The sequence below is a fragment of the Grus americana genome, chromosome Z (assembly GCF_028858705.1).
Source record: "Grus americana isolate bGruAme1 chromosome Z, bGruAme1.mat, whole genome shotgun sequence".
Taxonomy (NCBI): Eukaryota; Metazoa; Chordata; class Aves; order Gruiformes; family Gruidae; genus Grus; species Grus americana.
This window is the reverse complement of record NC_072891.1, coordinates 10,711,867-10,733,685: the sequence shown is the minus strand read 5'-3', so window position 1 is coordinate 10,733,685 and position 21,819 is coordinate 10,711,867. Positions and strand designations below refer to the sequence as shown.

Sequence of the window (21,819 nt, the reverse complement as noted above, 5' to 3'; positions counted from 1 at the left end):
GGATGGGGATGGGGCTTAATATCAGGGTGGGGCTTGTGCACTGGGAGGAGGTTTTGGGGGCGGGCAGGGCAGGGAGGCCCAGCAGTGTCCCCCACCACCAAAGACCACCTGGACGGGGTCCCCAGCTGGAGGGCAGGGAGATGGAGGGCACTCCGAACTACCTCGTTGGGGCTGGGCGGGCGCCTCCTCCACCCGCTTGCACCCCTGGGTGCCAAAGCAGGCGAGCGTGGAGCAACGCTCACCTCTACCTCAGCGCGGGTGGCTGGGGCTCGGTGCTGCCAGGCTCCCCCCAGCACTCCCCCCACAGCCGCGCGACTCTGTGTATCTATTAAAGGAAATGAACTGCTGAACCAAACCAGTGTTGAGGGTGATATGCATGACGTGGTGCCACCTCCCAAGCTCCATTGCCCGGACTGGGGACAGTTTGGGAATGCAGGACATGCCCACAGCCCCTGACACCCTGGGGTAGCTGGGGTAGCAGCTACAGAGCCTGAGGTTTCACAGCCTGCCTCATCTGCTTCCAGCACAGGGTTGCCTCAGTTTCTGGGTGCTCTGGGTTGTAAACATGTGCCCTGCACTCACCAGAGCCCTCAAGCATGGGCTGGATCAGACTGGGTACCAACTCCAGCTGTGCCAGCCGGGCTGTGGGGCTGCTTGGCCTCACAAGGTGCCCAGTGGCAGCTCATCCATGGGTGGGGACCCCATTAAGCTGCCTGTGCCAGGCAAGAAGTATGGCCGTGGGGCTGCTAAGGCCATGGCCGTGGGGCTGTGAGGTTGCACCAGGTGAGATGCAAGCAGTGCTGGGCCAGCCTAGCACATGGGGCAGCGCCCACAGAGGGCACAGGTGACTCAGCTGGAGCTGGGAGACACAGGCACACACATGGGTGCTCATGGGTGCATATATGGGTGCACATGGGAAAGCATGGAGACATGCAGGCAGTTGTCACCACACTCATATACACAGATGGCTCGTGCTCCCTCGTACAAAGTCAGTGGCAATGCACACTCACAGGCAGTCACACTAGCATATATGTGTGAGAACACACATGGTCACACATGCACATGCACTTGCACACACATGCAACCACCCATACATATGAAGAGGTACAGAGGACTTCCATGGGGACAGACACCTCCGCCAACGGCAGCCATGAGGACAGGTCCACCCGGGCACCATGAAGTCAGGTCCCTGGCACCCAAGGGGACAGGACCTCCCGTTTCAGAGGTCGCCCCCGGGGACACCCCCAGACCGGACCCCCGCGCCCAGCCGGGCGGCGCGGGCGCTGTCCACGGTGCTGCAGCGGCGCTGCCCGCCCTGGCCTCGGGGCAAGGACACGGTGGGTACACGGTAGGAACACGGTGGGGACACGGTGGGGACGCACACCAGGCTGCAGTGGGTTTTCTTGTGTGTGAGCGTGTGCGTGTGAGTCTGTGCACTGGGCTGCAGTGGGGTTTCCTCTGTGTGCGAACGTGTGTGTGTGCACGTGCCCCAGGCTGCAAGATGGTGCCAGGATGTTTGCTCTGGGGTAGGGGTGCCAGTGTGCGAGACAGCTAAGACCTGGCACAGAACTTCTGCAGCCACAGCACAGCCCAGCACAGCCCGCCAAGCAGAGCTGGGGTGGGATCGATGCAGCCTTAATTGGGGTCTCATGTCCCCTGTCACTGCCAGGCAGCACTGGCCACAGCTCATTGAGTGCCAGGGCCCTGGGGAGCCAGGAGGGCACACGGGTTCACATCCCCACTTGTTACGCAGCTCAGGGGGGTGATGTGTGTTGCTATGCTCCCTGGGGAGCTTGGGGACATAGCTGCTGTCACCTGAGTAACCAGCCCTGATCGATGCCCGCTTCCTGCGTCCTGCAGGGACTGTAATTGAGCAGGAGGGAGGAGATGGAGAATGAGGGGATGATCCAGCCTAGCAGGAGGGTCATTGGATCTGGCCTCAGCGCCAGGCAGGGGACAGGCAGCCATGGCATCAGTGTGCCACCGCAGGCTCCAGGGATGGGGATGAGGTCAAAGCCCCCTCTGCTCCAAGAAGCAAGGACAGATTCGCTGTGCACTGTGCTGCAGGCAGCCAGTGCTGCAGCTTCAGCCTCATTCCAAGGCTTGCAGGCTGGATGGGACTCTAAAGGGTGGATTTCCTCTGATCCCAAAGCGCCCCAGTGCTTGACTCCCAGGACTACCTGAATTTCTCATCTTGGGGAAGTGGGTGGTCTGTGACCCTTGAGCACAGGCATTTGTGTATTTGTGGGCATTGCCCATCACACTGGGCACAGACCATGGCAGAGCCAGTACCCTCTAAACACAGACCAGCACTGTTGCACACAGCCCCCAGTCCCTTCTGCAGCCCCTGACCACTTCTGCTAATGAAGCCATTTCTAATTGTCGCCTTTGTGGAACAAAGCATAACTCTTCCCCTCTGAAGATCTCTCTTCCACAGCCCAGGTATCGATCCCTGGGAAAAAAGGCAGAGCACACAGAGCCTCAGCCTTCTCCACCTACCTGCATGCTCTGCACAGTTCCTCCAGGGAGATTTGAGGGGCCATAGAGGTTGCTGAGGCTCTGGGCCACCCCACAGCTCCCTCCTACAGCCTGGCAGCCCTGCAGTCCTTGTAGGAATACATCTAGAACAAAGCTTTTTCAGGGCAGAGTGGGTTTTGCTGTCAGCAAAGGGCACTGGGAGGGTCCGCAAAGCCATCCAGCCCACATTGCCAGCCAGTACTAAACAAAGTACTCACTATTGGCAGATGGTTTTGACCTAGGAGCCTGGCTTGAGACCTTGACTAGGTGTTTCCTGGTGCCTGGGGCATGGTAGTGCAACACCCAGCGCCATGCTCGCAGCCCACGAGGGACAGAGACTTCCCTCCAGCTTGGGGCAGCTCTGGCACTGCTGAGGTTACATGGGTATGACGGGACAGTGGCAGTCTGAGACCTAGGGTGCAGGGAATATTGCAAAGTGCTTTGAAGACTCCTGAACTTCTCCCTCTGCAGTTTGGAAAGCCTCTGGATTTTTCTCCGTGGTGGCTGCTGCTGCTATGAACTCATCTCATCCCCTTGAGAGATCTCTATAATTGCGAGTGCCAGTTGCAGGCAGTGTTGGGGCTGGGGTTGGCTACATTCATTAGTGCCTCACTCTTTAGTGAGCATCACCTGCAATGGTCGATAGGAGAAAGGTGAACCCGGGCAGGCTGAGGCCTGGGGGAAAGCCTGTGGCAGCCTCATGGATTTCAAAGGCCCTGCATCCATACGGCCCATAGATCGCTATATCAATTTCTTTTAATATATCTGAGCACCTCTTTCCTGGAGGACCACGCCGGAATGAAGCAGTGATCGACCGCCCGGGTGGCGGGAGGCCTGCACGCCTCCCTCTGCAGTGCAAATCACCATCGACCGGCTGCAGCCTCCCCTCCTTGCCTCTGAGAGGGGCTTCGCACCTCCCGCCCCCCTCCCTGGGAGCCACCTCCCCCCTTCCCACCCTCCCGGCTCCATCACCCCTTCCAGGCCCGGCGAGCTCGTCTCCACGGCAACGGCGGCCCCTAGCAACGCGCCGCCATGGCGACGGGGAGAGGCGGGGCGGAAGCGGCGCACTGCTCCTTCCGGCCGGCGGCAAAATGGCGGCGGGGGTGGCGGAGCTGCGGCGGCTGCAGTGGCGGTTGGAGGAGCTGGAGCAGCGCGTCGGCGGCGGCGATGGGGCCTGCGGGCCGCGCAAGGTGCTGGGAGGGTGGGCGCAGCCACTGGAGGATGGCTCTGGCCGCCCTGGGGCCTGGCCTGGCCTCCCCTCGCCTCCCCTCCCCTCGCCTCCCCTCCCCTCCGGCCCAGGCTCAGGCTTGGGCTCAGGCTCAGGCTCAAGCCCAGGCCCAAGCCCAGGCCCGGCGGGGTGTGACAGGCCCATCCCCTTCCTCTGTGCCTCTGCAGGTGGCAGACGAGCTGGTGAAGGTGCAGGTGGCGCTGAGCAATATCGCCGGCAAGAGAGAGAGGATCAAAATCCTGTTCAAGAAAAGTGAGCGGCCTCGGGGAGAGCAGACAAGAGGGAACCGGAGGGGGGGCGCTTGGGGAGCCAGAAACCCCTGTGTGTTGTCTCCTCCTTTAAACAAAAATCCCGTCCCCCCTCTCACTGTGAGCCCCTTTCATTTTAGTCTTATTTTGCATATTTGCCAAAGAAATAAGTAACTGAGGTTTTTCTGCTCACGATTCTCCCACTCAGCTGTTGAGCATGGGAAATGGGTTGCTGCAACCTGTTAGTTGCTTGATGTCTGCCTGTATTAGTGCAGTGATTTGGTCCGCCTGAAATGCACCCCTTGAAGGTACTTGTTGGAGCATGAGCTCCTGGAATGACTTCTTGCACACTTGGGCTTCTCAGACAGGGTAGAGCAGCTCTCCTGTGTGTGTGTGTGGTGGGAGCAATAAGGATCACATGCAGCCACTGGTGGACGGATCTGAGGAGCTGCCTTCAAACTGAGGGATATCAGGAGTGGACACCGAAGTGGTGCTTTGTCCTGCAAAGCTGCCAACTTGGCCTTGGCCAAGTTTTGCTGTCTGGTGTCACAGAAGTAGCAGGCTATGTAAGGAGTGTCATTGTGATCCAAGGCTGCGGTGGTCATTTGGTATACAAGTGTAAACCATGTATTTGTAGATGATTTTGAGGACCAGGCCAGAGGGTTTCTTTGGCTGGTTTCTTTCAAGGACAAGATGAAGCAGATTTCATTCGCCTTAAATGTCATTATGTAAATAAAAAGCAAGTGTTGTGGCTGTCTCTTATGAAGTAGTTATTTGGCTTGAGCCATTTGTCAGTTGTTGATCACAGTGCTCCTAAGTCACATATTTTCAAATGGTGTAGAAATTCATGAATCTGAAAAAACGCCTATGCTAAGTGGGTAGTATTTACAAAGTAACCGGATGTATAGCATGGGGGAAAATTGCACTTGTAATTGCAATAACGTGTCCTACTTTTTGTTGTCAAACCTATTTTTCACTCTAGTTGAAGATGTAATAAAATACCTCGACCCTCAGTACATTGATAGGATGGCTGTTCCGGATGCCATGAAGCTGCAGTTCATTTTGGCAGGTATGGCATGAAATGAGAGGAGATGGGGGTTTTTTAGTGCTGAAAAAGTTGTCTTTTACCTAAGCTGGATTGGGAATGAGTTCTTTTCTTTAGTTGTAAAAATCTGGCAAGGCACCCTCTTTGGAGCTCTCAGAGAGATGGTTTATACAAGCATGTCTGTTGGTATTAGTGCTCGCATGCTGCAGTTTTATTAGTTCTGATCTTTTTAGTATTGATCAGTTTAACCCTGAATTAATAAAAGGTTGAAAAGAAAAACTGGAGCCAGAACAGTTTTCCCCCACTTCCAGTACTCTCTAGGCTGTGACAAAAATGGAAGACCTTTGGATGTATTTTAAATGCTTTCTAGCCTTGTCCTCTTTTTCCCCAAAGAATTTGATTCAACCTTGTTGGTGGTGTAGTCTGTGAATAAAACTTGGTGGAGATTCTTCTACCTTAAATTGGTGTGAACCAAGATCCAGGGATGAGCAACACAAAAGTCTAAAGAAAATCATAAACAACCCCCTTTCTGTATAGCTAGATCAGCTGGAAAAGTTACCTCACCAGTATACGTGAAAAGCCAAAGCAGTGTCTTGTATTTACTGATGTTGCTTCTTGTCCCTCCCCAACCAGAGGAGCGGGTTATTCCTTCCCGAGCAGCTCTTCTGGAGCAGGTGAAGAACCTCCAACCCATCTTGGACAGTGCCAGTATCCAAGGTATGCATGTTCTTCTGCAAGTTTGAGCTGCAAATGCCACCCCCAAGCTGTTGTCTATCCTGTTTTCTTTTTTTTTCTTTTTTTTTTCTTGAGCCTCGAACTAGAGGAGAGGACAGCTATGCACACAACCTGGTGTGATTAAAGTAGGTACAAACTCAGTGGTATGTCTGCTCCTCCCTCATGCTGCACTAATGTCCCATGCAAGGTCAAGGAGGTGATAGGGTAGGTGAGGAAGCAGGTTAGAGACAGCAGCTTGGCAGGGAGGGTGGAGACCAGCAGACCATTCCTGCCTAGGAGCTCTTTTACCTCCTGAACATACCTGCTCCTGGCATAGGCAGAGGTGCCTTTTTAATTGCTTGCCATAGCATTCATCCAGGTAGTTTACTCTCATGTAGTTCTTGACTAGCCTTCACTGCGGGTGTCCCCTAACTCATGCCATCCAGAAGCAGTTAGCAAATAAACTTGGTATTTAATGTACAAGGTAGCTAGGTTTGGGGGTTTTTTTTGTTGCTGTTGTTGTATAAAAGGTGTGTTTGTGGTATGTGGCACTTGCATTCAGTGAGTGGAGTTCTGCTGTGATGTGCTCGAGGAGAAGGAATGGTCTTTGTTTTGGGAGCTAATCTCATGTGCTATAAAACAAACAAAATGGATTTATCTTCTGTGCTTTCAGCGGTTCCTGACCATGCAACCAAACTACAGCGACTCTCTCAAATCCATATACAGCAGCAGGTAGTGTGAATATTCTTGACAGTCTTGACTAGCAGGGAAGAGGAACCACACCTGTGTATTTGCAATTGCTTGAATTACTCATTCATGGCAGTTTTTTTCAATCCCAGAATATTCATACTGCAGTCTTAAAGAAGCTTAAGCACTTTTGGGGGGGGAAGGTAGCCAGGATCTCTGACAACTGAGTCTGAGTTGGAAAAGTGCTTTGCCTACTATAACCCTACTGAAAACTGAGGTATGAGCAACACTTAATAAGTGGCAGTGGGTTTAACCAGCTGGCATTCCCCCTTTCACTGGGACACTGAGGTAAAGCGTTGCATTCTTCCAGTGTCCTGGTCTCTGGAAGGCTGTTGATACTATCACCTTGTCACTTCAGCCTTTCTTTCCCCGTTTGAGCGCTCCTGGAGCTGGCAGCGAGTAACCTGGGCAGTGCCTAATGCTCCCTTTCGGCATTTTTCTGTTCTGGGGCAAGCAAAGCATGGATGCTGAGGAGAGGCAGGCAGTAGTGCAAGCCCAGTGGCTTGGGTGCTTCATCAATATGGGTGTTTGTAACCTTTCTCCTGACTACTGAAAGCCTTCCAGCTGCAATGAGTGGCCACAGCCAGGGCCTGAGCTCTAATCTCAGTACTGGCCTTGGATGAGTTTCCTCCCATGCTGTCAGGGACTAGGAGGACAGATGTCCCTCAGTTGATGGATTGCTTACTCACCTCGGCTCCCCTCTTTGCAGGAACAGCGTCACGATCTCACTGACAGCGTCAAGACACTCCTTGAAGACTACAACAAAATGGTATCCTTTGAGCCTTGGGTCTGACAGAGCTGAACTGCCTGCCTGTCTCCTGGGCTCCCTACCCCTGTGAGATATTGTTGGATCCCCAGCCCTGGGTTTAAAGGCTGGTGCCCCTTCTGATGTGGTGACACCTGTGTCCCTGTCATACTCCTCTCAGGAGCATAGCTGAGACTGCCTGTCTCTGAGATTGGAAGGGCAGGGTGCTGCCTGCGAGCCGGAGCCCCTGCGCTGGATCCACTCACAGTGTGGCTCAGCAGAAAGGAGCAGCACAGCCTGCGTGCTGGTGCAGAGCTCGCACTGGCCACCTGGATGTTGCCAGCTCTATTGGGTGACTGGTCCCTGCAACCTGCCTGAGCCAAACAGTGGCTAATCCTGTCTCTGTAGGATTCCAGTGCTGAGACATGTCCTAAACCTGTAGTGGGTAGGGAAGCTCTGCTCTTTTCTGTAGAAAGCCCCTTGAAATGGTGGTATGCTGTGTTCAGAAGTGCCTCCTGGACTCCTGTTGGTGTTGGGTGCTATGGCTCAATGCCTGGATGGTCAGTCCATGCAGGCTTGCTTCAGCCTGGTGTCCCAGGCCTCTTCCTCTGCCAAGGAATTGGGATTGTAATGGGGCACTCTGGCCTTGCCGTCTTCCCTGCAGTTTCCACATCTGTTTCCTTAAGTCACGTCCAGACCCTGCTTCTGTCCAAGCAGTTTGTCCAGTGGAATGAAATACTGATGCGGCTGGAAGCAGCCAAGGAAGCAAAACCTGCAGCAGAGTGATGGCAGAGCCAGGAGCGTGGAGAACCCCAGGGACCTTGCTGGCCTTGGGGCGCTCAGGAGAGGCAGCAGCACAGCTTGCACCCTGCCATCTCGGCATCTTCCCACTTGGCTTGAGCATGCTACAAGTGACGTCGCAGGCTCTTGGGGGCACCCTGGCACTGTGGCTGAGCTGTGTCGGCCCCGAATCGAAGCCACGCTACTCCTTAATATGCCACTCTTTGCAAATCTTGCACTTCCTTGAAATACGTTTTGGTTTAACATATTTAAAAATCTCTTTCTGCTCTTCCTGAGGACCATAGTAAAGTCCTGAAATGCTAACTGAGTTGTCTTTTATTCCCCTGGGCACAGCCATGGCACAGGCTGTCCCTCCCTGCACAGGTAGTGAACTGCGGAGATCTCATGGCAGCCTGCTGGAGATTGCTGATGGATTCTAACTTGGGCCAAGGGCAGGTAAATCCCATCCAGCCCCACAGCCTACCCTGTGCTGTGGCATGTGCTTCATGTGTTTCTTCCTGTTCACATGAGCTGCCTGTGCACAGGGGAATCTGGCCTGACGGGGCTTTTCCCCCCGGCCATTCTCCCATCCCTGCACTGGGAGGAGGCAGTGGCTCCTGCTTTTATCCTACCTGCTGCCCGAGTGGCTACTGTAAGCCAGAGCCCGTGGCTGGCCCTTTCTCCTCCAGAGATGGTCATGAGCTGCGCCGTGCCTGGCGTGGCCGTAGCCTGGAGCTTCTGGCACAAAGGTCTTCCTGAGTTTGAGGTCATGCTTTTGGGAGGGTCCCAAACCCTCTTCCTCCCTTAAGGACCAGCTATGTGTGACCTGGGAGCCCTGCAGGAATGGGGCACGATGCCAGCACAGAGATCCAGAGGAGTGTGGCTATCCCTGTGCTCTCACATGGTGTCATGGTTTAAAACAACTGCATAGCTGTTTGTTCACTTGCCCCCTCCCAGCGGGATGGGGGAGAGAGTTGAAAATGGAAAAAAAAGTAAAACGTGTGAGTTGAGATAGAGACAGTTTAATAGGACAAAAAAGGAAGATAATAAGAGAATATATAAAACAAGTGATGAACAGCACCATTTCTCACCACCTGAGGTTGATGCTCAGCAAGACCCTGAGCTGCCCTGCCTACTTGCCAGCCCCCTGTTATGTGTGGAGCATGATGTCATATGGTATGGAATATCCCTTTGGCCAGTTTGGGTCAGCTGTCCTGGCTGTGTCCCGTCCCAGCTTCTTGGGCACCTCCTGGCATCTCGTTGGCAGGGCAGTACGAGAAGCTGAAAAGTTCTTGGCAATAATGATGTTTTAGTTATGTTCTCAAATCTTACTCTCATCCTAAACCCAAAACACAGCACTAACCAACTGCTAGAAGAAAATTAACTCTATCCCAGCTGAAACCAGGACACCTGGTCAGCGAGCTCACCCCTGGGCATGCGGGGGCAGGGCTGCACGCTCCCTTTCAGGTACCGGGGAGCTCTGCTGGCCCCGGGCCTGGGCTGGGACTTGACGTTCCTGCTGGTCGGTAATGGGGAGTACTTTGCGGCTGCTTCAGCCGTGCCGTGAGAACCAACCTCTTCACAGGCAAACGCACTCACACCCGTCCTTGTGTGCGTGTGCACGGAGACACCCGCTGTGCCCGGTGCAAAGGGGAGCTGCGGGGCGCTCCCATCCCGGGAGCGCAACGGGCACGGTCCCGCGGAGACGCCGCACCGCCTCCTCCCGGCGCCTGGCCCGCGGCGGACCGGCCGGGCACTTAGCTGGCCCAGGGCTGGCAGCTGCCGTCGCCCACGGCGCGAAGCCGGCACGGCCGTATCGGGAGAGGCAGGGCCTGGCCCGCGGGTTCGCCCCCCTGACGTCATAGCCGTGCGGGGCGGAGCGGTGACGCGAGGCGGAGCGTTGCGCACCGCCTCCCTCCTTCCGCCCGCCCTGCGCCTGCGTGCGTCTGCCGCCGGCCGCCATCTTGCGGCGAGGGGAACGCTGAGGCAGCTGCAGGTGAGAGCAGTTCCCGCACCCGCACACCCGCTATAGCGACGCCCGGCCTCCTTTTGGGACCCTCTGGTGGCGTCTGGCCTCCCGATGGGCCCTGTAGTTTAGTCCGGCCGCCTCCCGGGCCCCTACAGCGGCACCTGGCCTCCCTACAGACCCTCATATTGGGGCCTGTCGCTCCCCCCGCCCGCCTCATCCACCCCGATCAGCGGCCTGGCCTCCCTTCAGGCCCCTGTGGAAACCTCCTGGCTTCCCTTCTCCCCCGGTAGCCGGCGCTTGGCCTCCCCCTGCCGTGCGTTCCTTGTCGCAGCGGCTTGGCCTTTCTCAGGGCACTATGATACCAGGCTCGTCTGCCGCCTCCCCCCCATCCTAATATCAGTGGCTTCGCCGAACCCCCTCACCCGCCCCGGTCACAGGCCTCCAGCAGTGGCTTGGCCTTCCTAACCCGTATAGCAGGGAGCTCGACCGTACCTGCCATCCTCGTTGCAGCCGGCATCCCCATCCCCTGTAGCCGCGGTGTCCTCAGCCCCTGCACTTTCCCAACAGAGCATGGTGCGTGCCGGCACCCCTGGCACTGATGGCGGGGCTGCTGCCATGCTGTGGGGAGAGCCTCGTGGGAGGGACGTCCTTCCTAGGTACAGAGCGGGGGCATTGGCCTGCCCTGTCTCCACAGGGGATGGGGTACAGGGGGCTGGCTCTGGGCTGACCTGCAGATAACAAAGCCTTAGCGCTGCATGCTTGGGCACCTTGGGCTTTCTGTGGTGGGGAGGGGGGTGCCCTATGCAAATTAGGCAGGCATTGGTCAGGATGCCAGTAGAGGGACCCTGCCTTGGCAGAGAGAGGAGCTACGAGTCTGGACCTGTCTGGTTTTGTTCACTTCCCCTTGGAGAGCCCCTTTTTTGTTCATCATGTGCCTTTTGTTGTCCTGTTTCTTGCTGGCCACATGTCCTGCCGGCAACCCCTGACTTGCTTTCTCCCCTGTGACCTGCACTGTTTCATGAAGTAACCCAGGCCTTGGCCTTTCACGTAGGCTGGCCAGTTGTGAGGCTGAGAACCTGTTTCTGTAATGTATCCAAGCTGCTGAAGGCGAGCTGTGCCAGGGTTCATTGTGTGCACATTCTGGTGCAGCTCACGGGGTGCAGCTGTGGTCGGTATCCCACTGGCTTCTGTTCCCGATAACCTCAGCTCACCTGTTCTCTGTTTTTCCCTGAGATACAGCCTGTATTTTTTTACGTTATCCTACTTATGCCCAACCCTTTTCCCTTCCACAGCCTGTCGGTGCACAGGCTGCCCCGTGGCAGTGTGTTCTTGCTGTGGGTATGTGCCAGTCCCTTCCCCGAGGAAGACTGGGATATCAGTGACTCCTCAGCATGAGTAGGACATTCTTGCTGATCTTTTGGGTGTGCCTTTTCAGGATCCCCAACTCTGATAGCTCAGAGTGCCCTTTGGAGGCAAGGTTGTAGCTAATTGTGGTGAGGGTTTCTTTGTGCAGCAATTGTAGTGGGAGTTCGTATTAATGGATCTGTTTTACTTTTCAGCACTGAGAATGGAGAACTATAAGAAGACCAAAATTGTGGAGAAACCTTGTCCTCTTCCTTTCGCTGACCTGCCCCCTGATATTATTGAAATGAAAGTGAAGGATGGGAGCAAAATCAGAAATCTGATGGGCTATGCTATCAGCAAGATGGAGCTGGACTCAGTGAGGCAGATCCTTTTCACTGGCTCAGGCAAAGCCGTCAGCAAGGCCATTACCTGTGTGGAAATCATGAAACGAAGGCTCAAAGAGCTGCACCAGATCACTAAAGTGCTCTTCAAACAGATTGAAGAGATCTGGGAACCCATTGTGCCTGAGGCAGGCCTTGATGCCTTGACAGTGAAGAGAAACATTCCTGCCATATGTGTCCTACTCAGCAAAGACGCCCTTGATCCTCAGGAGCCGGGATACCAGGCTCCGGGCTCTTTTGATGCCTTCTGGATTGAGACACTTAAAGAGGAGTCCCAGGGCCAAATGAAGAGGAAGCAGGGTGGAGGCAGGGGAGCTGGCAGCATGGGAAAGCACCCTCGGTCCACTGGAAGAGGGCTGGGGGAGTCCTGCTCCAAGTCCTGAGACACTGATGCTGAGTTTGGGTGTAGTTTGGGGGAGTTGTGGAAAGAATCCACCTGCAGTAGCTGGAAAGCTGCTGCTGAGCATGGGGATTTGCAAAGTTGTTAGGGGAGGGCAGGAGAAGTTAACTCTTTCACAATGGATGCGATTATAGCTGTCTGAAACTGTATTTTGACAACTTGCCTTGTCAGACACTGCCAGGCTGCACTCCTTAGCCTGCAGTTCAGGGAAGGCAGAAGTCATCTCTGCTTGAGCGAGGAGTGTTGGTGTCTTGTCAGTGAGCCCTGGCGATCGGCTGCTCACTGAGCGGGGCTCCAGCTGCTTGGGGCAGCGCAGCAGCTCAGGCAGCGGCACACCCGCCAGACACCCACGTGTGAGGCGGGTGGAGGTGGCTCTCGCTGTGGTGCAGAGGGGAGATGGGACCTGAGGTGGATTCCCCTGGCGGTCGCTCATGTGAGCGGACAGTGGGGCGCAGGGCTGGGTCAGCCACTTCTGTGCCTGAAAGTCCATCTTCTGCTGAGCCCGTCAGGTGGGTTGAACGTGGAACTGCAGGAATACAAGTGCATCTGTGATTGCGTGCACGTTGCACCCCTTGTGTCCTCCTTTCACCTCGGTGGACCTGACAGCTACACACCTCTCTGCCAAAGTGGCAGGAGTCAACTCATGTCATAACCAGCCTGAAATCCTGTAGCTGTGCAAGCACCCTGGGGTGGTGACGACGGTAAGCTTCAAAGGACCCTGTTCTTTCCCCTTTCTGCTCCTTTAAAATGCACAGAGATGGGTTTAAAATAAAGTTTCTTTTTCATGTAATGTGAAATTTGTCATGTCTTCCTCATCCCACTGGAGGTCACCCTGTAAGCGTTGCTGGTGGGATTGTGGCTGCCGGCTGAAACTTAGCTCTTTCAGCTCTCCTTGAGGAAGAGGGGACTTGCTGCTCCACAGTTGTCCCTCTCATAACCTCTCCCCCTCGCATCAGGGTCTGTTTAGTTTTCTTCCTGCCTTTGCTGTTCACCTTTAATATCCAATTAAGATCAAGGTTGCTTTTTTCCTGGGAAGCTTGTTGCTATTTTTTGTTTTGTTCTTTTAAACTAACTAGAACCGCAGTCTCAAAAACTCCAAACTCCACTGAGTGAGGCACAGGATGGAGCATCTTTTCTTGCGCAATAGTTTCCCTTCTGGAGCAGCTCTGGTAAGTAACACCGGGCAGGAAGAAGGGGCTGTTCCCTCTCGCCAGAACAACCCCAGCTCACAGCGGGTCTGGAGCACTGCCTGTCCTGCCCGCTCTTCCCCAGTTGGTGCCTGTGTTGGCCTGTGCAGAGCTCCAGCTGGACCTGGTGCTCTGCTTTGTCCATTCAATGGGAAATGACACAAGCATTCAAAGAAGGGATTTTACCTACATCGAGGGAGCAGGAGAGAGACTGTGTTACCCGTGCAACCCAGTGCCTTCAGAGGCAAGACTTCACCTTGCATCACAGTGAACTTGCACACCAGCCAAGTGCCCAGTGCGAGCTGGACAGTGTCAGGTTTACACGCCTCTTCCTCCTTCCCTTCTCCTGGTGGACCTGTCGCGCTCTGCCCTGCTGTTGTCCCCAGAGCTAACGAGGTGGTCGGGGAAATGCCCAGACCTCTCTGCTGCACCAGTGCAGGTGAAACCTGGGGGTGGGGCAGAGTTAAGCTGATTTATCTTGATGCTGTTCCCAGCTGCTGCTCCCTTAGATGTAAGGAGGAGACTGCTTTTCTTGACTAATTAGATTAGTGATAAATGCCAAGGAAAGATGCTCGAGTGCCTGATGAGACTGCTTCTGACACTGCAACAAGCAGTGTGTTTGTGTTTGTTTACTGTTAAAATCGCCCTCTTAGTGGAGATCCAGATCCTCAAACAGCCTGTGTAATCCTCCCTCGTGGCGGTGGTACATTTAACGCCTTCTCATCAAAACAGCTAAGTGATAATTATTTTTGTTTCGCTGTTTGAAAGTTACCCTTGGCTGACTGCAGCCGCTCTCCTTTCTGGGTGCTGTGGCACCCGGCAGTGCCGGAGCTTTTGTTTCCCAGGCCAGAGAGGGAGCAGCTGCCCATCCATCCCTGAGCCCCCCCCCCCCCCCCCCCCCCCCCCGAGCAGCCCGGCGGGTCAGCCAGGAGAGGTCCCTGGCTGTCTGAGGGATCTGCTCTTCATCCAGCTGCCTCCCTCCCCTAGCGTGACACACTGTGTGGGGCTGCCTGGCTGGACAGGCCCCCTGTGCCCCGAGAGGGCGCAGCAGATCCCCTCATGTCACCACTGTGTGTCTGTGCCACCAGACAGACACATGGCCCAGCCGCGGCTTTTCAGAGCAGCTGTGGGTGCTGGGGCCTGATCCCTGGGGGTCCCCAGCAACCCCCACAGCTGTGGGGAGAGCCCCTGTGTGCCCCAGCTGCTTCCCCTCTGTGCCATGTCTGTGTCCTTCACCCGGGGTGACACCCCACACCAGAGCGTCTCTGGCTCCGATCCCCATATGCAGGCTGGCGGTTGCAGCTCAGCAGGCATGTGCTGCCCCGTGCCTCAGTTTCCCCCTGCACAGGACAGGGAGAAGCTAACTGTGCCTATGCGGCCGCTACTGCCCAGGTCCCTGGGGTACTGAGTGTCCCTAAATGACCTGTCCCCCCTCCACAGACTGCAGCAGCGCCTGTGCCCACCTCTGCCTGCCTGCGACCATGTCCCGGCAGGGACCCCAGCCCAGTTGCTCCACCGTCAGGTGTGTGTGTGTGTATGTGTGCACGTGTGTGCGCAAATGTGCGTGCACATGTGTGTACAGGGGCAGGGCAGGCAGCAGCAGGTGGTTAAGGGCGGGACAAGGCAGCAGCAGGGAGAGCCAGGCAGTGCCCCCTGGGCAGAACAGGGCCGGGCTGGGCAGGTAAGGGCAGCGTGGGCCACGCAGGCAGGGCCGTACAGGCAGAGGCGGTAGAGGCAGCAGGGGCAGTGTGGGGAAGGCAGGGCAGGCAGAGCAGTACAGGCAGCACGGGCAGGACAGGGCTACACAGGAGGACAAGTGTGGCAGCATGGGCAGGACAGGCAGGACGGTACAGGAGGGCCCGCAGGACGGAAGAACAGCACGGGCTGGGCAGGCAGGGCTGTACCAGCAGCAGAGACAGGGCAGTACAGGCAGCGGGGGCAGTACGGGCAGGACAGGAGGGGCAAAGTAGTACAGGCAGCCTGGGCAGCTGGGGAAGGATGGCGCAGAGTCCGGGCCGGCCCAGGCCAGGCCGGGCCGGCAGAGCGCGCGCTGCCCAGCGGCGCTCCCCGCCGCTCACGTGGGCGACGGCCGAGGGGGCGGGCCCTGAACCGAGCTCTCGCCCAATGGCACACGACGGATGGGGGGCGGCCACCAATGGCGGGGGTGGGGCGGGGGCGGGGCGCCATCAGGGCCCGCCCTCCAGTGCCGGCGGGAGGGAGCGGGCAGCGCGCGGGGCTGCGGCACCCACCGGGCGGCCCGCGGCGGGACCGCGCCTGGGGTCCGCACCGAGCACCGAGCACCGTGGCCCCGCTGCGTGCACCAGGGCCCGGCGCCGGCACACCGCTCTGCGCCGGGAGCCTGTGTCGGGACCCCGCTCTGCACTCGGACCCGGCAGCGCCGCCCGCCCGCTCGCCCGCCGGCGGGGTCCCGGCGGTTCCTGGGGCGGAGCGGAGGCAGGTAGGTAGCGCCGGGGCCCCGCGACGGGAGGGCGAATTCGGCGGGACCTGTTGCTGCCCGGTGCCCCGCCGCTGCCCAGGGACTCCGCGGGTGTCCCGCTCCTCGGCGGGGCGGGGGATTAGAAGCACCGAGGACCCCCAAAATCGGGGCTCTGCCCGCCCCGGGTAAAAAAGCACAAGGGGGGGCTGCCCCCAGCTGCTCGCCCCGTTTTGGGGTGCAGGATCTCGCAGCGGGGTCCAGGCGGCCGGAGAAGCAGGTAGAGGGTGGAGAGGGGACAAGAGCTGGGCCAAGGCTGCCTGGAGCCACCCGGGGATGCCCTGGAGAGGGGGTTTGGGCTACGATGGGGTGATGGGTCTCCCACTGGGGACACCTCCAGCTTAGTGGCCCCCACAGGGGACAGGAGGGGACAGCTGGGGTGCGGGACGCTGGAAAGGACCCTGCAAACAGCAACTGACCTGGGTGCTGCTGTAGCTTCCAAACCCCAGAGGAGCCCCATGGGCCCTGGGGTCGCTGCCTGCTGGTCCCCTCCACAGCCCGTCCTGAGGGTCTCGGGCAGCCTGTCCCCTCGTGCCGGCGGTGACAGTCACTTTCTTCCTTCCAGGTGCAGGAGGGAGGAGAGGGGTGTCTGTGTCCCCACTGCCCTGCTAGAGGAGGAGAAGTGGAGAGAAAGCTCTGATCGATCCTTCCCAGTGGCACAGTGAAGCCCAGGACACAGCTGCAAGTGGCTGAACTGTGGCGGGGCGATGCCGTCCTGCTGCCTGCCTGGCCCCAGCCCCATCCCAGCACCGCAGCTGTCCCCTTTGTCCCCTGCCAATGCCGGCAGGTGGAGGCTGCGTGCTTGATCGCTGCGTTGGCATCCTAAGTGTAGGGCTGAGCTGCCGGCCCCGCTTTTTCCTTTGGGGCAGTGGCCATGGGGGCTGCTCTCTCCACTGGAGCGGTCGTGGCCATCTCTTTTAACTCTGTCATCGCATTGCTTATCCTCATCCTCTTCTTCATCCTCTGCAAGGCCTGCAGGACCCCCTCGTGCCCCAGGAAGAGTCCAGCTTCTGACATAGATGAAACAAGGAATGAAGAGAAGTACTTGCTGCAGCCCTGAGCTGCCTGGGGACTTGGGTACCCGGCTGTGCCAAGGTAGTCGCACCAGCCTGGATGCCTGCACTGGGATTGGGGCGCTGCTCTGGGCACAGTGAGAGCAGACGGGATGCCGAGCTGCTTGCAGGGGCCATGACATGGGGCACAGCCCTTCACCTGCGTGATTTTGGTGTGTGAAGTCCCTGCAGATGCCCATAGTAACCATGGGGATGGAGAAACAGTGGTTAGGGATGTGCTATGGGGATAATCCTGCCTGTCCCAGTGGCCAGCGAGCTCAGCAGGAGCCCTGCCCTCAAGCACACCCCGTGTTTGGGGACAGCCTGTGGGCTCCTCCCTGAGACTCGTGGCCTGGGCCGGTGGCAGCTGCGTTGCAGACCTGAGTGGGGCCAACTGGGGGCTTGGAGAGGGGAGGCAGCACGGCTGGCACAGGCACCTGGCCCCAAGCGGGCTGGCTGCTCCGTGGTGGGATGTGTTCAGGAGGATCCCAGCAGCCCTGGTCCCACTGGCAGAGCAGGGTGTTACTGGTCCAGATGTCTTTGGGAGTGGTGTGGGGGTGCCGTGTGCCCCCAGCTGCAGGAAGGCATTTGGCACCCATCTGCCCCAGCAGCTACAAGAGGGTCTGCATGGTCTGTTTGTCCCTGGTCTGTCTGTTAGTCCCCTTCAGCATTAGCACCAACACTGCCAGGCAAACAGCCCTCCTCCTTGCTGAGTGTGTGTCCCTGCCTGCCCTCCTGCCTGCTCCCACCTGAGGCCAGCCAGCGGGGTTTGACCTGTCTATGGGCAGCAGACGTGCCCTCAATGGCATCCCCACCCCTGCTGAGAGCTGCCTGGGATGGCTTTTTGATGGGGAGGTGGAGACACGGGGAGATAAGGGTGCTTGGACAGACAGCATTGAAGGGTGTTCCAGCCCTGTTGCTCTCTGGGGACTGCAGTGGCTCTGCGTGGAGGGATGCTGGTGGTCTGCCTTCTCCCCAAGCCTGGCAGCTGCATTCCCCCACCCTGCCTGCAGGTGCTGTAGGTTTTGGAGGGCTCTGCCCTGCCCATCCTAGCGCCCAGCAACAGCCAAGGTCTCTGCTGGCCAGCTGCTTCAATAAGGGGATAGAGGGATGGGCTATGCTTGGAGGGAGGCTGGCCAGGGTCCCTGTCCAAGCTTGGCCAAGCCTGGCAGAGCCTGTGGTTCCTCCCCACGTCAGGTGTAGCTAACACATCCCTTTGCAGCGTTGTTTTTACTAGACTAATAAACTGATTGTAGGACCCAGGTGGTGTCTCTGAGCTCTGCCCACCATCTGAAAAATTTGGGGGAGGTGGTGTGTCCTGCTTGTCCCGCAGGACTGAGGAGTGGCTGCCCTGGGGCTGGTGGCTGATGTCCCTGCAGGACTGCAGGTGGTTTGCCAGGTGATGGTGACGAGGAAGGGCTCATGTCGGCACCTGTCCATGGCTTTTAAATGCTGGGTGAGAAACCTGGCTGGGTATTTCATGCCCACAGCATGTCTGCCTGGGCTGGGGGCACGTGGTTGTCTGCAGGGAGCACCCCCAACTCTGGCGCTAGAAGCTCCAGAGTTTCCAAGCCATGCCCTTAAGTTAAGGGATGCTTGCGGGGAACACAGGCTAGCTGAGGGCGTGGAGGAGAGCTGTCACCACCCCTGCCCAGTGGAATGAGCACCTCTGGTCCCCAGTCCCAGCAGCTGTGTGCAAGGCCCCAGCGGTGATGGCCAGTCCCTGCTCATCAGCATGCGGTGAGGCCACCGCGGCTCCTGCTGTCACCACAGCCACGTAGCAGCTAATCCCTCTGCTGCAAAGCATCGGACTGGTGAGAAGGCTCTGCAGACCCCAGTGCCCAGCCGTTCCCGCAGCTGCCAGCTGAGCAGAGGTGGCCAAGCCCCACGCCGAGCCCTCCTGGGGAGAGGGGAGCTGTGAGCATCCCGAAGCTGGTGGCTGGCAGCTGCTGTGATACACTGGCTGGAGTGGTGGCACGTCCCTCTCCTACAGCCACGGGGGGGCCAGGCCAGATCCCCAGCCACTCTCTGGCTTAGGCTGCCACCCCAAAATCCAGAGGGCCGTGTGTGGCTGACCCCACAAATGGCTGTGGGGCTGCAGCTCAGTGCTCAGTCTCTCTGGCCACACTGCGGTGGGACTGGCTGCCATCAAGCTGCAGCCCTGAGGTTTCCCTGGGGCTGGTGGGACCAGCTCTCACCTGCCCTTCATGGGGCTCTCACCCAGTGCAAGCCCAGCCAGGGGTGGGGAAGAGCTGAGGGCTGTGGGGCTCTGGGGGACCGAGCATGGTGACATCTGCCTGACCCAGAGATGGCTGCACACCACGGCTCTCCCAGCACTTCTGTTTATTTGTCCGGGCACAGAGGCAAAATGTTACTGCTATGCAAAGTGCGGGCGGCACGGGGCCCGTGGCTTGCATGCCAAACAGCTACCGATCAAAACTGGGCTTGTTCGTCCGGCGGCCCCCAGCAGAGCCGTCGTTCCCCCTGCTCACTTCCCTGCCTTGCTCTCCGGCTCTCTCACCAGGTTAAGCAGCTTCTCCAGCTTTGCAATTTCCACCTCAGGACCCTTCTTAACCTCCTGGCCTTTCTTCTCCTGCGAAGAGAGCAAGCGGGGCAAAGCTGTGAGCAGGAAGGACCACAGGGATGGGGAGGGGTCCAGCGTGGGGAGGGCTGCTGGGCTGCTGTATCCCAGCTCTCAGCCTTCACCCCGGGGGGGGGGGATGCACCTGCCTGTCCCCATATTTCAAGCCCAAGGTGCCATGAGATGTATAAAAGCCCTCATGGACTGGTGAAGGGCAGTAAGGACGGGTTTGGGTGGGGATGGGAATGGGAATGGATCTGTTGATCCACAGCAACACAAACCCTCTTCTGCCTCTCCTCCCAGCCCTTCTCTGCCCTGTGGGACTGCACTGCCCTCTAAGCCCCCCAGCTTTTCCCCCAGGCCCCGAGGAGGTGCCAGGCATGCGTGACTCCCAGGGCATTGACAGCGATGCAGATGTCCAAACCTCCCCAAAATGGTCCCACCGTGCCCATCCCATGCCAGTACTCCTGTGCAGAGACAGCCACAGGAGTGGGAATCAGCCATTTTGCACCCTCTCAGGAGGGCAGGTGGGTGCTGAGAGCCCTTAACCTGGGGCAGAGAAGTGAGTCAGGACTCCCAGGTGAGCTGTTAGCTTCTCACTGAGGCTTTCCTGCTCTGGGCGCAGCCCGAGCATCCCATGGGACAGCCCTGTGCCTCATTGCACACCGCTGCGCCAGCCCCAGTCCATGCCTCAGCGTGGACAGGGAGGACAAGCCCTTCTCAGAGTCCCCCAGCACCCATCCCAATCCTCCTAGCAGCTCCCTCCCTGGCTGCTAGAGCGAACCACCAGCATCTTGGGAGAAATCACGTAGCACAAGAGAAATAAGCCTATCCAGTTCAGTCTGTGCTTGCTTGGGAGCAGCAGGAGCTTCCAGGCCTGGTGGGGGACGATGTCCCTGCTAAGGGTACAAGTGCCACCCAGTGCTTCAGGCAGAGTGTGTCCCACCTGCTGTGCCCTGCAACATCACTGTGTCACTCTCATTGGAGCTTGGGGGCTTTGGGAAAATGATAACGAGGTTTGGGCTCTCCAGGTACATATCATGGCAGACACAGCTGCAACAGAGGAATTTTTCAACCTGCATTCAGCCCACTAAGCCCTCCTGTAGCTGAGCATCTACCCTGTGGGGTTCCTCCAAAACAGCATCCACCCAGTCACCACATCCTGTTGTTCAGTGATGCCTTCTGCTCACAGCCTTCCCCTTTGCCAGCCTGCTGGCTCTTGCCTCAGGATTTGGGGGAAAGGGGATCCTTGCTCCAGGGCTGGGAAGCTCCTCTGTGTCCCGCATGGCTCTGGGCACCCCAGGAAGCAGATGCCAAGCACAGGTGAGTGGGAAGGCTGGTACCCAGTCTGGCAGGTGGGCTTGGGAGAGGTGGCAGTGTGTCCCCGACCCTGTGGCACAGCAAAGGGGAACATCACCAACTGGGCTTGGAGGCAGCTCGTGGAAAACTGATGTGCTGGCACTTCCCAGCATCCCCGAAGCATGGCCTCCGCATGGGGATGTTCTTGGGATGCCAAGGGAGCAGCACACAGCGTCTGAGCAAGGAGGTCGCCTGCTTTCTTCTTTCCTAGCTTAGAAAAGATCAATTCTCCTCCTGCTGAATCAGCTCCTCTAATGGCTCCGGGTGCAGCAATTACAAACACGTGTCTTTCCTTCAGTGCTGAAAAGTAACACCGAGGCACAACAAAGACAAAGTCACAGGGCTGCAGGGGACTTGCTACGTTTCTCTAGTAAATGTGGACATTGCTGAAGATGATGATCGCTGAAGATGATGATCACTGGGAAAGAAGTCCCCAGGGATCCCCAAGGCTGCTCCCTCATTCCAGCCCAGCACAACTCTGACAGAGCAGAGGTTTTCTCGGCTGCCGGAGGGCATGGCTGGGGTGAAAGCGGCCCTGGGCGGGGGGGGGGGGAGGGGATTGTAACGGGGACATTTGGAAACGCCTCTGCTCCTGATAAGACTGTCCCACTCCTTGCCCAAGCGCTGGCACAAGCCAGGGTTGTTTTTATTTATCGAGTCCATCGACTGCGTGCCGGGACGGCACTGGTTTGTATTAACGCCACTAAGTGAGCAACGCCCTTCGTGGCTCCGGTCCGGGCAGGCACTGGGAACGATGTTTGTACTAACGGCCCACGTCACAGCCAAGCATCTCTCTGAGCAAGAGTGTTGGAATAAACACAGCTGCTCGGGGTATTTCAGGACTTAGCTATTTCTGCAGAAAAGCTGCTTTGCTGTCTGACGGCATTCAAACCACTCCCTTTGGCACCCTGCATCGCACACAGCACCATACACAGGTCATTGGGACAGGCTAAGAGGAACCTGCTTTGCTCAGCTGAGAAAAGGAGATGCTGAAGCCGTTTCCCATCA

The 21,819-nt window shown here is 57.6% G+C and overlaps 4 protein-coding genes across 7 annotated transcripts in view; 3 read left to right on the top strand and 1 right to left on the bottom strand.

Annotated features, from left to right (window-relative positions):
- Positions 1-3,592: 3,592 nt before the first annotated feature.
- Positions 3,593-8,348, top strand: DCTN3 (dynactin subunit 3). The gene is made up of 7 exons (XM_054810895.1): positions 3,593-3,707; positions 3,913-3,997; positions 4,976-5,062; positions 5,672-5,755; positions 6,426-6,484; positions 7,209-7,268; positions 7,941-8,348. The coding sequence occupies exons 1-7, from the start codon at positions 3,609-3,611 to the stop codon at positions 8,028-8,030; spliced, it is 564 nt and encodes a 187-aa protein (XP_054666870.1). The 5' UTR covers positions 3,593-3,608; the 3' UTR covers positions 8,031-8,348.
- Positions 8,349-9,980: 1,632 nt separating this feature from the next.
- RPP25L (ribonuclease P/MRP subunit p25 like) lies at positions 9,981-12,927 on the top strand. 2 transcript variants are annotated; one of them, XM_054810421.1, is made up of 2 exons: positions 9,981-10,020; positions 11,553-12,927. In XM_054810421.1, the coding sequence occupies exon 2, from the start codon at positions 11,561-11,563 to the stop codon at positions 12,119-12,121; it is 561 nt and encodes a 186-aa protein (XP_054666396.1). In that variant the 5' UTR covers positions 9,981-10,020; positions 11,553-11,560; the 3' UTR covers positions 12,122-12,927. The 2 variants fall into 2 exon arrangements, with proteins under 2 accessions (XP_054666396.1, XP_054666395.1); XM_054810420.1 differs by lacking the exon at positions 9,981-10,020 and adding an exon at positions 10,092-10,649.
- A 3,640-nt stretch (positions 12,928-16,567) lies between these two features.
- On the top strand, positions 16,568-17,020 carry ENHO (energy homeostasis associated). Its single transcript, XM_054810422.1, has one exon. The coding sequence runs from the start codon at positions 16,694-16,696 to the stop codon at positions 16,877-16,879; it is 186 nt and encodes a 61-aa protein (XP_054666397.1). The 5' UTR covers positions 16,568-16,693; the 3' UTR covers positions 16,880-17,020.
- A 2,180-nt stretch (positions 17,021-19,200) lies between these two features.
- The window catches only part of DNAI1 (dynein axonemal intermediate chain 1), a 157,361-nt gene continuing 154,742 nt past the window's right edge, over positions 19,201-21,819 (bottom strand). For all 3 annotated transcript variants that reach the window (XM_054810416.1, XM_054810418.1, XM_054810417.1), the window contains one exon: positions 19,201-19,464. In XM_054810416.1, coding sequence (XP_054666391.1) covers positions 19,360-19,464 — 105 coding nt within the window. In that variant the 3' untranslated portion in view covers positions 19,201-19,359. The remainder of the gene's footprint in view (positions 19,465-21,819) is intronic.

Bases quoted from the DNA above. Each gene is read 5' to 3' on its own strand.
- DCTN3 (XM_054810895.1), top strand. From the start codon at position 3,609: ATGGCGGCGGGGGTGGCGGAGCTGCGGCGGCTGCAGTGGCGGTTGGAG. The intron at 5,756-6,425 runs GTATGCATGTTC...CTGTGCTTTCAG, and splicing joins GGACAGTGCCAGTATCCAAG to CGGTTCCTGACCATGCAACC. The intron at 6,485-7,208 runs GTAGTGTGAATA...CCCTCTTTGCAG, and splicing joins AAATCCATATACAGCAGCAG to GAACAGCGTCACGATCTCAC.
- RPP25L (XM_054810420.1), top strand. From the start codon at position 10,592: ATGGCGGGGCTGCTGCCATGCTGTGGGGAGAGCCTCGTGGGAGGGACG. The intron at 10,650-11,552 runs GTACAGAGCGGG...TTTACTTTTCAG, and splicing joins GGGAGGGACGTCCTTCCTAG to CACTGAGAATGGAGAACTAT.
- ENHO (XM_054810422.1), top strand. From the start codon at position 16,694: ATGGGGGCTGCTCTCTCCACTGGAGCGGTCGTGGCCATCTCTTTTAAC.